A 13,657-nucleotide genomic window follows, 5' to 3' on the forward strand; every position below is an offset into this window, starting at 1 on the left:
TTGGCACAGCCTGCATGTTTCCATGCTTATGCGGTGGAGTATCGCTTTAAACATACAACAGACAATCATTATGCAAACATGCCACATATTGTGTAATGCGATGCTTTAAGATCGGTCTCACTGGAAGTGTGTCGCTCTCTTTTTTAAACAGCCCATTTCAATAAAATCACTAAAAGCTGTAATGTGACAAATGGGAGGGCAGAGACTTTTGTGTGTGTTTGTGTGTGTGTGTGTGTGTGTGTGTGTGTGTGTGCGATTAAACAAGTTGCACCTTGTTCCAAGAAGGCAATTAAAATAATTTAATGTTGTTCAAATGACTAACATTTTAACAATCACTTCAACACCTCAAAACACTTTGTACTCAAATGGTGATAATTAACAATAAATAATACACGGTTTCACTTTTAAGTTAACTTAGCATTTCACCCTTAAGAATACATTCAAACAACATGCTTTTGGGAAGCATAATAAGGGTTTTAACATCCTATCATGCAAGGTGAAACATCCTATCTCTATAATAATTCCACTCAAATAGTTTATGAAATGAAATCACAACTCTTGACACTTGTGCAGTGCGGTAAGAAGTCGGCTTGGAATAAGACGACGGCCGGTAGTCGTGTGTGAGGAATTAAATCAGACGCCACCGGCCGTTAAAAAAGGGAATTTCTTAGTTGCTGTAGTGCAGAATTTGGTTCAGATTCCACACAAGAAAATGTGCATGATTATGTTTTGTTATCATAAAATAAATATATTTATTCTGGATTACTTTTTAAAACACTTACTATTTGAAAATTAGAAATATATTCAATATTAACACACATATCTCCAACAGGCAGCTTAAATCTAAAGAAATATCAGTTTTTAAAACCCCATATCAGTCCAATCTAAAAAAAGATTTTGAAAAAGCAGAAACATTCAAGTGTCCCAGAATGCCTCTTGCAGAGAGTGGCCTTCTGAAATATCACAATGTCCTCTCTCTGCGATGGATTTGTTGTCCTCCCTCGTGCTGTCACTCGATAATTGTCCAACTCCTTTCGTGACATCTTACTCGGTGTCAGTGGCAGTTAAAGCTACAACTAAATACTCACTTTCACCCTCTCAGACACACACACACACACAACTAATGGACTGTGACCTTTGCATTTTACATCCTCTATCTTAATCTGCACAGGAAGCACCTCCGCAAAAAAGGCCAAAAGAGGTCCGCTGCAGTTTGCTGACGCGGCGCCCCGGTCGGGTCCCGGTCGGGTCCCGGTCGGGTCCCGGTCCCTTCACTGATTCGCTCGTTGTCAAAAGTGGTTCCAATTGGCTTGCGTACACAGAATCATCATCCGGTGAAAACACACGCTAGAGGGTCAATATCATTAAGGCTGGTCATGTTTACTCTTCTCCTTGGGACACAGTCCTCACACGTGACATGCCCGGCGTTTCCATCCTCCCGCGGCAGCACTGAGGCCCAGTTTGCGGCCTCTGCTGGTGTCCTTGGTGGCGCCCACGCGGCAGATCCCTCCTTCCTCCTTTGTTGTCGGCCCTTCCTCCTGAAGGAGCTCAGACATTCCAGTTATAAGTTTTATGTCCTTTCTCTCTCTCCCTCTCTCCCTCTCTCTCCCTCTCTCTCTCTTTCTCTCTCTCTCCCTCTGACTGCGCTTTCATCCCTTCGTGGCGTCTGCTGCGAGGTTTTCCAGGAGAGTTCTATAAATGTCTGAGCGGAGGAACCGCGGGTACGAGTCTCTTTCCATCAGCCCATAAACTATCTTCTGAGCGTCGTCAAAGCAGTGCATGGTGGGAGTCTTGACGTTCCTTTTGATCTGCTCTCGGGTGTGATAGTCAATGTTGATCTGGAATGAGGCAGACAGATAGGAACAAGGGGATTTTAGCCAGGAGCGAGATATTTTAAGCTCGACATGTGAGCTGCACTTTTCTAATATCATCCGATGTAACAGTATTTACAAAGCAAGTGCATGTGATGGGTCTGTGCATGTGAGGAAACTTCTCAGTTGGATTTACCTCTTTAGGAGATTCTGCTTTGATGAACTGCTCATAAATCTTCTTGGCTCTTGAGGACATTCTGAATGAGGACTTGATCTTCTTGTAGTCCTCACAGGTGAGCCAGAACTCAATATTCTCGTCGCTGTATTCAGATTTCAGAAAGTTGCGAAAAGTGGCCAACCCATCTGAGGAAAGCACAGAAAACACGGCCAGCGTGAGGCCGAGATAACACCCGCAGTCAGCTTTATAAACCAGATATTCTCTTGAACTCTCATTCTCACGGACGTAAATTACGGTTCTAGCAGTATTCTCATCATCGGGGGAAAAGCAACCTACATTTAGACTCCAGAAGCCGTTCCAGTGACTGTGACCATTGTTGGGTATCTTCTAAACTTAGCCTGCTGGGAGAGAATTAAAGTTAGATCACTCAAAGAAAAAAAAACAAATTGGGGTAAAATAAAGACAGGAGGCTTGCAAGGAGACAGAAGCGGTCTAATCGAGGAAGGAGAGCAGATGTGCTCATCAAATTTGTGCAGAAATGTCCAAACCATGGGATAATGTTGCTGTGCGTGCTGCGCTGTGCCAAAGCAAACATGGAGTCTCTACTTCATTTGAATCCTTTCGTGATGCCATAGATGGAAATGATGTGGAGCAGGCTGGCTATTTTAAAACTGAAATGTATGCAAAACACTCCATAAGTCCCCTTACCTCTCAGAGCTTGATGAGTGTGAGAACATGCACTGGAGTCGGCACATAAAGTTCTTTCCGCTGTGTAGAGATAAGAAATGCATCAATACATCCCTATTGGATTTACTGCTGTTAGATTAGTTCCCAGTGGATCTGTCAAAGCATGTTGGGCATGTTAGTAATTAGAATGGAGCATGTGCTGTCGTAAAGTTAGATGACATTATTAACTTAAGCTATTTTCAGGAGATGCCATGAAGCGTCCGTAATATTCCTAAGTGTGCTAAGTGTCTGAAAGGTTTTAGCGTGAGAACCAAAAAAAACAAAAAACTTTGCAAATGCATTTCAAATACATTGAATAGACACTTCTCATGGAGCCCCGAGTCGGCATGTTTACTAGAAACCCCGCAGATGGAGGTAAAATAAACGTTTCACTCACATGTTCTTGTTTCTCTTCCTGTCATCTCGGTCCATGATGAAGTGCTGTGTGTTGGGTGGTTCGGCGGTTAGGCTGGGCATTGTCTTGTTAAGTCCACTCTCTCAGGCTCTCGGTCCGGGTCATGCCGCGGCTGAGAGACACTTAGGAGGGTTCCCCCTGCGACGCGGCTTTTTATACCAAGGTTTCCTGTTGCTACGGACTGGGGCTCCTAGGATACACCAGCAGCTCAGCCCAGGCTGGAGAGGAAGCACCCCTTTTTTACCCTCCTCCTCCTCCTCCTCCTCCTCCTCCTCCTTCTCACTGTTAGAAACGACACATACTCACACGGTACTGCATGTTCGCCTCCCCCCCTCTTGTCTCACTGCCTATTATGTCTCTCTGCTTCCTTTCCTAAGGATCCTTCCCTCCTCCTGACTGGACAAACCAAACAGACAGAGCATGCTGTGTTCACATTATTTTTAGTCTGGCAGAACAGATGCAAATGACAGTGACATTGTACTGCGATAGGCAAATTGTGACCTTCGTACACTTTGTTTTTGATGTCGCCCTCTGAAACGGGACTGAAGAGTGAAGCCTCTTGAAAACAAACGGGAGGATCGCTCGTCCGTTTTAGTAAAACGTCAACTTCAAGGAAATTCAAAAAAACGTGGCGTGAATTCACGCAACATGAGGGCACAGTCCTGAGCAAGAAAGAGGAAATTGCAAATTGATTGCAACAGATGGACTTGACGGCAGGAAGTCCCAAAAAATTGTCAGAATGTCACATTGTGACCGCACTCTGGTTTCAGCCACAAAAAGCTTCCTACATTGTCAAAACTGTCGCCATAAATCCATATAGGGAGGGAAGAACATGCACATCTGTGTGTATTTTTATTCTAATATATGTGTCGTGTATAAAGATTGTCATATTTATGAGAAATAAATACCCCTATAAGTATTGAAAGGCTTTGAGGACATGTTGCCAACCATCACATCCTCTAAAACTAACGTTTTTGGATTTACAACACTATGGAGTTAATTTGATAGAAAATAAAATCTGAATGCACACGCTGACATTTAGCCTCATTTTCGTAAAGCTAATTCCCCTCAAATTGAAGAAACTGTGAAACTGTGACACAACAGAGGGATGGCTAATAGGGTCAACTATTCCCAACGGCAATGTCAACACTGACTCGTATACATGTGACAGAGCACAGCCTCTTACATCTGCGTCTGTTTGCTGTTTAAGGGACTGGGAGCAGACAGGAGTGAAGAGAAATAACCGGCTTTGGCCGGAACTCAAGTTGTGGTGTGAGAACTTGTAGTGAACTAGACAGTTTCTTGGCGATTGACTAGCGTTAGCTGTGATTAGCGTTCGTAGCGCTGACCGCTTGACCTTATATGTTTCCTAGGAATCAGTGCAGCTCTTTGACGTATTTGGCCTGGCGTTGGAATAGAGGCGGCTGCAGATGATTGAAACTTTAGAAAGAGCTGTGTGGGAATTGATTTAACATAATATCTTAACGGAGAGGGCGTGCTTGAACCAAACTAGCATGAAGTGCTGTCCAGGCAAGTCTCTCTGGCACTTCCAAATAGCCACACTCACACTGCTGTCATGGAGAGCGGCAAGACGTGATGATGGTCCACATTTAGAAAAACAACACACTTCCTGACGGTCTCTCCTCGCAGTCGTTCAAAGCGTTGCACTTGGTTTTACATACGAAACATGACGAAAGTAGTGTGAGGAATTAAAAAAAAAAGCTTGAGAGAAAAGTTCAAACGTAGCCAGCTAGCTAATGTCAAATAGTCAGTATTAGAAAGTGTCCAAAGCTGTCAATCAATTCTGATTTGGTTGCAGCTTACTCACTTTTGCATTAAAGTATCATGATGAGGATTTAAGTTTCGGGCCTTGAGTTAGGTGATGGATAAAGGCGACGCAGATTGTAGTAATACAACAACCATTGAGCCAACGCTGGCGCATGGCGCCCATATTGATGTAGGCCTTAATTCCCTGTGAATGCAAGTTATAACAAGGAGCAGATTCTGAATGGAAAAGGAAAGAAATAGGATTCAGAAGGTAATTAAAAACACCTCACAGGAGTCCTGCGATATCATAAACCTGACTGAATGCGTCTGTTGTTTTAGCTTATCGCCAGCTGCTCCCGCTCACCATTTGATGCCCCGGATATTCTGTTACAATTTGCCCTTTGGCTCGGCTTCCTCGATGCGGCTCTCCCTCTTTTTGCCCAAACACGGTTCTTAGTGCTTGAAGCGTCACGGAGAATCAACAAACCCTGTGAAGGGAGAGCTTTCATGTCTACGGTTAAAGGTGCAATGAGGAACAAAGCAGTTCAAACGTTATCAGCCTTTGGCATCCAGATCTGGTCGTGAAGTTCCCCAAGTGTGACTGGATGGAAGCCGTGCCGTCGACAGTACTCACTTCCTCTTTGGCTACCATGGTAACTGTGCCGGATCAGTGGACAGATCGTGTGTGAAGAATAGTGCACCACGTGATGAAGATGTGAGACCTTCGTCATGTATCAGGAACAACCCCTGACATCCCAGTGTGTGAAGAGTTACTGACGTTTGACATCAAAATAGCTCAGATAGTTTTAGCTCTTATTTACTGCTTTCATGCAACAGAAAATACATGTTAGGGCGTCCAGATTTATGTTTTTCCATCAACATAATGAAGACATTTTGTTTAAAAAATCGTTAAACTTTTTAATTATGCGTAGGACCTCAAAGCATTAAGCAAGATTAGGAAAGACGCTTTATAGTTGTATATATGAAATGTAACTAAAACTCCTAATACTTCCTCTTTCTTCACACTTGTAATCTTCTGAATAACAGCATACAGTGCTTTCTTATGCTCAATATCACACATCGAGGGTTTTGTGGCCACACAATGAGAATGACAACAATTCGAGAACAAACAAATCTCATATTTTCCTTTTGCTCAAAAATGTATTACACCTGGACACAAACACAGCTTCACCCATCGGACATCAATCTTGAATCTGAAATATATTCTCTCAAAGTACAGCGTTTGTGCATCTCTGCCATCATTGTCTGTGGCCGATGAGGTTATTCCCCTAACAAGGCAGCACATCCAGCCTGATCTGTTACGCATCAGGTTGTCTGATGACTCCAGTGTTGTCGTTTAAGCCCTCTGGGTTATTATTAGCTGCCTCAGTACTCCTTTTTAAGGCACAATCTCCAAGAATAAGGCCATTTACAGAACAGAGTGAGATCAAGGGTTACTGCAGGGTTACTTTTTTCCAGTTTGGTAAACCCTTTTGCTGGTGTGTGAAGTCATCTCTGCACCTAATTAAAGGATATATCAGACATGTGACCAAAGACAGAATCTCCTTGCTGGGTGAGCTGTGGAAACTGTTCTCTCTTTTTCCTTCTTCCCTTGACTCATGCCCATCCCCAGTCCAGTTAGATTGAAGTCAGATGAATATAAATCTGTGTCTCAAATGCCTGACTCCATGGAAACTAGTCATAATAGTAAGAATGGTTATAGATGTTGAGTGAGGACTTCTCATCTCGTGAAATGTATCCAAAGATGGTCAGGAAGTCATGACTTTGTAAAAATGCACATTAATAAAAAGCCAGGTCATTTCTTCATGACAGAAAACCATTTATTTAGCATTCATCATACTTACTCTGCACCTTAACTTCTTCAGACTTTTTGTCAACACATACGTTATTTCAAACAACTCCAAACTCTTTACAATTATCTAAAGTACTGACACGTACCAACGGCATTCTTTCCTCCCTACGTACATATTCATTTTTCCCTCAATCACATTACTTTTCTCTTTTCCTGCTTGATTATTTTCCATAACATTTCATCAAAGCGTCATCTTAATGTCCTACAAGAAGTTGATGTTGCATTATGGTAGAACATTTCTTTTCCTAAAAAGAGATTCTCTGCCCTTAAAAGAATGGTTTTCATCCAAGCTTTTCATACAGCGTGAAGTAACTTTTCCGTTCAGCCAAGAAAAGACAAACCGTGGCGATTAGAAAAACTGTTTTGATACTGTGTTCTGAGCTAAATGTACCAACGAGTCCTGGATTTGTACTTTAGACTCAGGTAGGCATTTGAGAGCAGGAATCTGGGGCAAGAGTCTCTTTCCATCAGCAGGTAAACGTGCTTCTGGGCCTCATCGAAGCAGCAGAGGCTCGGCTTCTCCAAAGACGTCTTGATCTTCTCCTTAATGTGGTGATCAACATTGATCTGGGGAAGGAATGAAGATAAACCGCATTGTAACTGGTGTTGACAACAGTGGCATTTGAAGCTAATCTGTCTCCCAGATAACTGTGCTGCACTTAAAATAACTAAGAAACAAGACCCTCCGAAGTAGTATTTTTCAGCAAGGGGCGTAATCGTCCCCCAGGTGGCGATCAGAGAACGTGGAGAGGCGCTGGAAGCAATAGTTTTTAAGGGGGGGGGGCTTGAGGTGTTCTCATGGGGGCGTTTGTGTGCGACAGTTTTTAATGCCAATTTAATCCTACGTTCAAATACACAATGTCACAATTTGATTACTAGGCTTGCTTTTACCACCGCCATCTAAGCTTTCCCTGCTAAAGACGAGGCTTTCTTCTGAATCGCTCGCACGCAGCTTGCCAGTTTTCTATAGAACGGCACGCTCCTCTGACTTAGCTTTGTGTTACAATGTGTGCTTCTGAAAAGCTTTGGGAAGCAGCTTTGAGCTACCTTCTATTGGAGGTGGTGAAGTTAAGATTAGCATGTACAATATACCACACGCTGGTGAGATGTAGGCCTGATCAGAAGTGTTTTCTGTTAGTTTCGGTTTTCCACCTCCGATGAAGAGCAGCGTACAGCTGCTCCTCTGAGACCAGAACCCCAATGAACCCCCAAAATGGGTTGTGTGTGTCTGGCGGACCAGACCAGTATCACGGCAGGTCTTGAAATAGTCACATAATAAAATCAACAACCACACGCCGATGTTCCACGTCACAAAGCGCTGTTGTGGTTTTGTTGCATGACGACGCCCTTAATATCGCATGCTTGGTTGGACGGTAGTTTTATTCGGAACATGAGAAAGTTCAGAGAATGCAAAACTACATCGGCATTCACGGCGTCATCGTGATCAATCCGCTGAGCGAGTGTGACGCCAGTGACACATCCTACAAAAAAAAGATACTATTTGCACTCGTCTTTTCCTCAACTAGGTGCTTTCGTTGCCTGAACCCTAACTTTCATTTAGTAACGTTCATGAAACCAATAGATTGCCTTTCGTGGCTATTTTACGAACTACCGTGAGACTGTTTATGACGGGATGCAGAGCGCAGACAATTAACATCATGCACAGCAGACTAGGCCAGGACGTTTTCTTCATGAAATATTCTGACTTTATTCTCTTAATATTACAACTTTTCCTACACGTACATAAAGACAATGCATGTACATGAAGACACTTCCACTAGGATTATGGCAATAATTCACCGTAATGCAGAACATTAAGTGTTGACTTCCTTTCCATTTTTTTTTGGACTGTATGTGTAAAAATAATGACTACAATTGCTTTTTGTCCTTGTCTTCTGACCTCATGAAACCCAATATGTATTGAAGTGGTAACATATCCATTTGCTACAAACTGCACCTAAACCTGGAAACAGTTGCAGGAAGCTAAACACACACACTGATTATCTTCTGTGGATATTATTTTGATTACACAGACAAATAGTTGGGACTCTCCTTTTTTGGCAGGGGGGACAAAATGGGGACAATTGGACGTCCCCAAAACATAAATCATTACATTTTAGTGTGAAGACTTGACGGTATTCAAGTCAAGGTGATGACTCCAAAGGCCCTGAAAGCACACAACTGTGTGTGATCTTTACCTGTCTTGTCGGGACTCAAAAGTCATGAAAACTCAACTGTGTGTTTGTAGGGAAGTGCAGTACTTCACTTTGAATGAGCATAGAATAATGTGCAACATATTGATCTAATGCTACGAACAAAACCTCATCCCAGAGAATGCATCTTCACCTCAGTGACCAACAATGGCAGTGTAAGGTGTGACATTTAGTAGATGCAATAATACTTTTCCCTGTTCTGTCATAAACATTTTTGTATCGTATTTGAGCTTTTTATTGATCATATTGAAGTGTGCTAAAGGGAAAGAATAGTTCAGAGTGTATTACTACTGTCTGCTGGCTATTCATCTAGCTCTGTCTCTATCAACCATGTTCCAGTGAAGAACTGACCTCTCTGGAGGCCAGAGGCTGGATGAACTCCTGGTAGATCGCCTCTGCTTTCCAGCGAAGGTCTTCCGGTGAAGCAGACTTAAAGTCTTCACATGCGAGCCAGAACTCAAGGTTTTCTTCACTGAACTCCGACTGCAGGAAGCTGCGGAATGCTGCTAAATATTCTGTAAAGAGGAAGATATTCAAAGTATTCACCGTTTAATAAATATCATTAGAAATTTCACGAGTCAATTTTGTGACCACAAAATCAAAATTGTGATTTCCAACAGAGTTCATTAATCATTTTTTGGAAGTATTTTATTGTCTCAAAACATTTTGTAACGCGTTACTTTTATCATGTAGTATTTTTTCCAGAGTCGGTTGGAGTTTATGATCAGCCTGCCAACTGTAATAAAGAGATATTTGAGAATTCATTTTCTTTGTAATGAACAGCCGGAACATTAATACATATCTATAATAGTGCTACATACACTACCTGGGTTTTGAAGGATATGTCTCATCATTTATTCTTTGTCCCATGAGCCACTGGATGTCCTTCTTACGCCCACTTCGATTAAGAACAATATGACTTCTGCAAAACAAATTAAGTTAAACTTTAACACAATAGTTAATAGAAAAAAAGTAAGCCCGTCTATCTTGCTCAAACCACGACTCCGCCTGGCTTACCTTCTGGGCTGCTTCACATTTTTCATCAGTTCATTGATTTCATAGAGACGAATCTTTGAAAAGAGAAATTTTGGCATTTTAACATCCCTGGAAATGTCCTGTAAGGAGCTACAGAAGTCTGTCTTGGTGTCTCTAAACTGCAATGTTCCCCAAACAGCACTGTTGCCCAACTGCCTTTCACCTTGCAGGGAAGGTGTGATGCCCGTGACGTTGAGGGCCTGCTGGTACAAGTATCGACATTCCTTTGGGGTAAGCAGACAGACGCTTGCTGCTGCTTCAGTTACAGTACTGACTCACAGCTGTAAAATTCCAGTTTGTGATTGTACCATGGACACGATATGTGTGGAGACACCGAGGCTATCTGAGGGCAGAGGTGGACAGGGGCCTGAAAACATGGCGTTAATAAATGGTGGGCATGTCCATCCATATGCCGTGCTGTTTTGCCGTAACGTTTCTACAAAACGATAACTTGAAAAGTACCAAATGACTGAAATGCATGATCTACTCGTCCTTTCTTTGGTCAGAAACCGTAGCCTGGTTATTGTATCCAAGTCCAAGAACATCTTTCAAAGCCGTAAAGAATATCCAATACGCCTACCTTTCAAACTTCTCAACACCCTCTATGTGTCATAATGGGTATACTGGTGTCAAACGATTACCAAATTATTTGGAAAGATTGCAACAATGATATGAAAACCAAACCAATAGCCTTGCAGAGCTTGTTTATGCGGTCATATGCATTATTGAGCTGACACATTGCTACTTTATAAATGCAAAATATAGAACCATATTCTAGATATTTAATATATTCAAAAAATGCAATAAAATGTTGCCATAGACATATAATTGAATCACGAAAGGCCCCGCTTTGAGCTCAGCAAGCTGGGCAGATTATGATTGTGAGGCCAAACTAAACGTTTGGAATAGTGTATCTTTTGGTGGCAAATTGCGGTCAGAAGATTCCAGAGCTTAATCAGTTATCAGAGTCTTGTGACATGTCGTCCGATGTTGCAAATCATTTATTTTTGCCTGAAACACAAGGCCGCAGAAAAAAAGTCCCCGTTGTGGTGACCCACACTTTGGCAATGCTTGCCGTGTTTTCGGCGTAAGACCGACAATGGAATGTGATGAAAACAACCGGCGGTGCAGCGGATCATCTGCCTTCAATAGTTGTTCCATCCAAAGTAGAGTATGGCTAGAAGGCCAGATATTTTCTCTTTGAGTAGAGCGTATTACATGAAATAATAAATCTTTTCTGAGACGTGACCTGGTTGGTCAAATTAAGAATCCCCAGTTCACCCGTTTTGAAATACTTCTGTGGAAAAAAACTGGCTTGGGGATGAGAATGACAAGGATGGGAAGTCAAATATGATTAATACCGACTAACACATTCGCGAGCCACTTTTACACAATATGTTCAATTGCGACTGTGGTGCCATTAGGTCACATTGCTGTTCTGTATTAAAAAGATAAAGACTGAATGGAGGGGTGTAGTTGTTATATAGCTGCTTTGTTTGTTGTTTAAAATGGAGACTACTATTCCACTATTATTCTGAATAGGACAATGTTCTGAATTTGATTTGGTTCATGTCAACAGCATGTTGGATGATCCAAATTAGCCCTTTTTATTCAGGTTTTAGGAACATTCTTTGGACATCTCGACATCTACCGAAAGCTTTTGCAGAAAATGCCATGCCATTCAGCTTGAACGAGCAGAAAGACAGCTCAGTCACAACATTTGCCGAAACACCAGGTTTACAGAAACTCATGAATAATCTAGAAATCTCTAATAGGCTGGATATTGCACACAGAAATTGAAACATGCTTTGACTGATGTAGGAACAGTGCATGCAATAGCATTACAGGAGACAGGAAGTTAGTGAGGAAGTTTCTACATGTACTGATACTAAGCAGAGCAAGTGTGCGTGTGTGTGTGTGTGTGTGTGTATGTAAATGTATCTGTGTGTATGGTGCATTTCAGGATTCCCTCAGGGATCTGACCATTTTGTTTGTGGTTAAGAGAATGCTGAAGTGGGCTTTTTCTCAAACTTCCCACACAAGAACTACCGGAGCTGCAGTAGATGCACGGTCAGCGCGTTCTCTCGGGGACGACGCCCTTAATATCGCATGCTTGGTTGGACGGTAGTTTCATTAGGAACATGAGAAAGTTCAGAGACTGCAAAACTCGGCATTCACGGCATCATCATGATCAATCCACTCAGCGGGTGTGACGGCAGTGTTTACATATCCTACAAGAAAAATTTGCACTGATTGATTTTGTACAATATTTGTTCTTTAAAAGCGGCTAATGTATATATTTTTCATAATACAACAATACAATATGTCCAATAACAATGTGAAAGGAGTCACTCGGAGTGACAAACCTACAGAATCTGCAGCTCCCCTCCGCTTTAGAGAGATAGATGATACTTTATTCATCCCCATGGAGGAATTAACGGCGGTTTCGAGGTAGTTTCGGCTTATCGTTCTGCCGTCCATCCTTCTTTACTGTTTTGGTTCACTCACTATTGAACAATAAAAGCAACAGCAACAGTGGGAGACTGCGTTAATACAACTAGCAGGATCTTACCTAGCGACAGCCTGCTGTTTATTCAGCCTGCTATCTTAGTCTGACACCAGGGACCTATTGTTTGAAAAATTACTCAACATTTCGAGTGGTAAATCTGCCATCGTTATCATTGTAAACAGCATACAGCCACTGAGAGGATTTACAGAACAGTCAATTACCAACGGCAGACCGTGGTTTATTTACCATATCTTATACCGCATTCCCCACACATTTGGTACCGTGTCTTCCACTTCATGTAGATTTTGTTTTCTCATTGGCTTTATTGAAGCACTGAAACATTTTAATCCTTTGCCGGTGAGTTCCGGTGAGAAATGTTCACAGTGAGGTATGTGTATGATCTTGAATAACTTGTTGTGGTTCTTCTGTGCAATGCAAAAAAAGGTATCACGCATTACTACTTTGCAGTTAAATATTTAACATGGAGAGAATTCCTCTCGTTTGTCATTCCCTCACCATCAATGGACTAAAAATAAACGCTGATGCTTTTTTTCCTCTGGCTCGTTTGTGTACTTTGACATAATAAGGACATATTATTAATACAATTCAGTATATAATAATGACTGATAATTTCAAATGTATTGATAAATTCCCAAAACCAACGTAAGAGCTGTGTACAAAAGGCACAAAAATGATAATTATGTTTGCTTACTCCTAGTTTGCATTAACAGCACACACACACACACACACACATACACACACACACACACACACACAGCTAACACTCATGGCAATTTCCTCGAAGCATACACAGTTATTACAACTTTAACTAACCTTGTGCCTCTTCCACGAAGTGCTAATACCGTTACGGTTTCTAATTTGTAATAAATGACTATATTTTCCGTAGATTTTGACATAGGCTACAATGAGACCTTTTTAACATTGTGAGCCGCCTTCAAAATAAAAGCGGCTCATCTTAACGCAGGTAAAACACATGCAACAAAAACAACAACATTGATTGACAAACAGCTTCTAAAGCCAGAACACAAATTGGGTTAATTCCATTTCATATAATAACAGACAGCATGCTGACCAGCAGCTCGTTTTGTGCCGTCTTTGACCTGCCTCTT

General features: G+C 41.9%; 2 protein-coding genes across 3 annotated transcripts; both read right to left on the reverse strand.

Annotated features, from left to right (window-relative positions):
* Window positions 1–290: 290 nt before the first annotated feature.
* LOC306739224 (regulator of G-protein signaling 21-like) lies at window positions 291–3,192 on the reverse strand (the record flags this gene model as incomplete). Its single annotated transcript, XM_079221199.1, has 5 exons — window positions 291–1,838; window positions 2,008–2,174; window positions 2,326–2,390; window positions 2,698–2,757; window positions 3,113–3,192. 5 exons carry the CDS (start codon window positions 3,190–3,192, stop codon window positions 1,650–1,652), a joined length of 561 nt encoding a protein of 186 aa, XP_079077325.1. The 3' UTR covers window positions 291–1,649.
* A 3,524-nt stretch (window positions 3,193–6,716) lies between these two features.
* LOC306739416 (regulator of G-protein signaling 1-like) lies at window positions 6,717–10,146 on the reverse strand. 2 transcript variants are annotated; one of them, XM_079221429.1, is made up of 5 exons: window positions 10,001–10,146; window positions 9,810–9,905; window positions 9,664–9,719; window positions 9,335–9,498; window positions 6,717–7,337 (listed from the first exon to the last, which is right to left on the reverse strand). In XM_079221429.1, the coding sequence occupies exons 1-5, from the start codon at window positions 10,075–10,077 to the stop codon at window positions 7,152–7,154; spliced, it is 579 nt and encodes a 192-aa protein (XP_079077555.1). In that variant the 5' UTR covers window positions 10,078–10,146; the 3' UTR covers window positions 6,717–7,151. The 2 variants fall into 2 exon arrangements, with proteins under 2 accessions (XP_079077555.1, XP_079077556.1); XM_079221430.1 differs by lacking the exon at window positions 9,664–9,719 and having other exon boundaries at window positions 10,001–10,142.
* Window positions 10,147–13,657: the final 3,511 nt, after the last annotated feature.

Source organism: Taurulus bubalis (assembly GCF_910589615.1).
Source record: "Taurulus bubalis genome assembly, chromosome: 7".
Taxonomy (NCBI): Eukaryota; Metazoa; Chordata; class Actinopteri; order Perciformes; family Cottidae; genus Taurulus; species Taurulus bubalis.

Excerpts from the sequence above, each read along its gene's own strand:
- LOC306739416 (XM_079221429.1), bottom strand. The coding sequence starts at position 10,077 with ATGCCAAAATTTCTCTTTTCAAAGATTCGTCTCTATGAAATCAATGAA. Across the intron at positions 9,906-10,000 it reads AATGTGAAGCAGCCCAGAAG|AAGTCATATTGTTCTTAATC; the intron begins GTAAGCCAGGCG and ends TTTGTTTTGCAG. Across the intron at positions 7,338-9,334 it reads AGCCTCTGGCCTCCAGAGAG|ATCAATGTTGATCACCACAT; the intron begins GTCAGTTCTTCA and ends TTCCTTCCCCAG.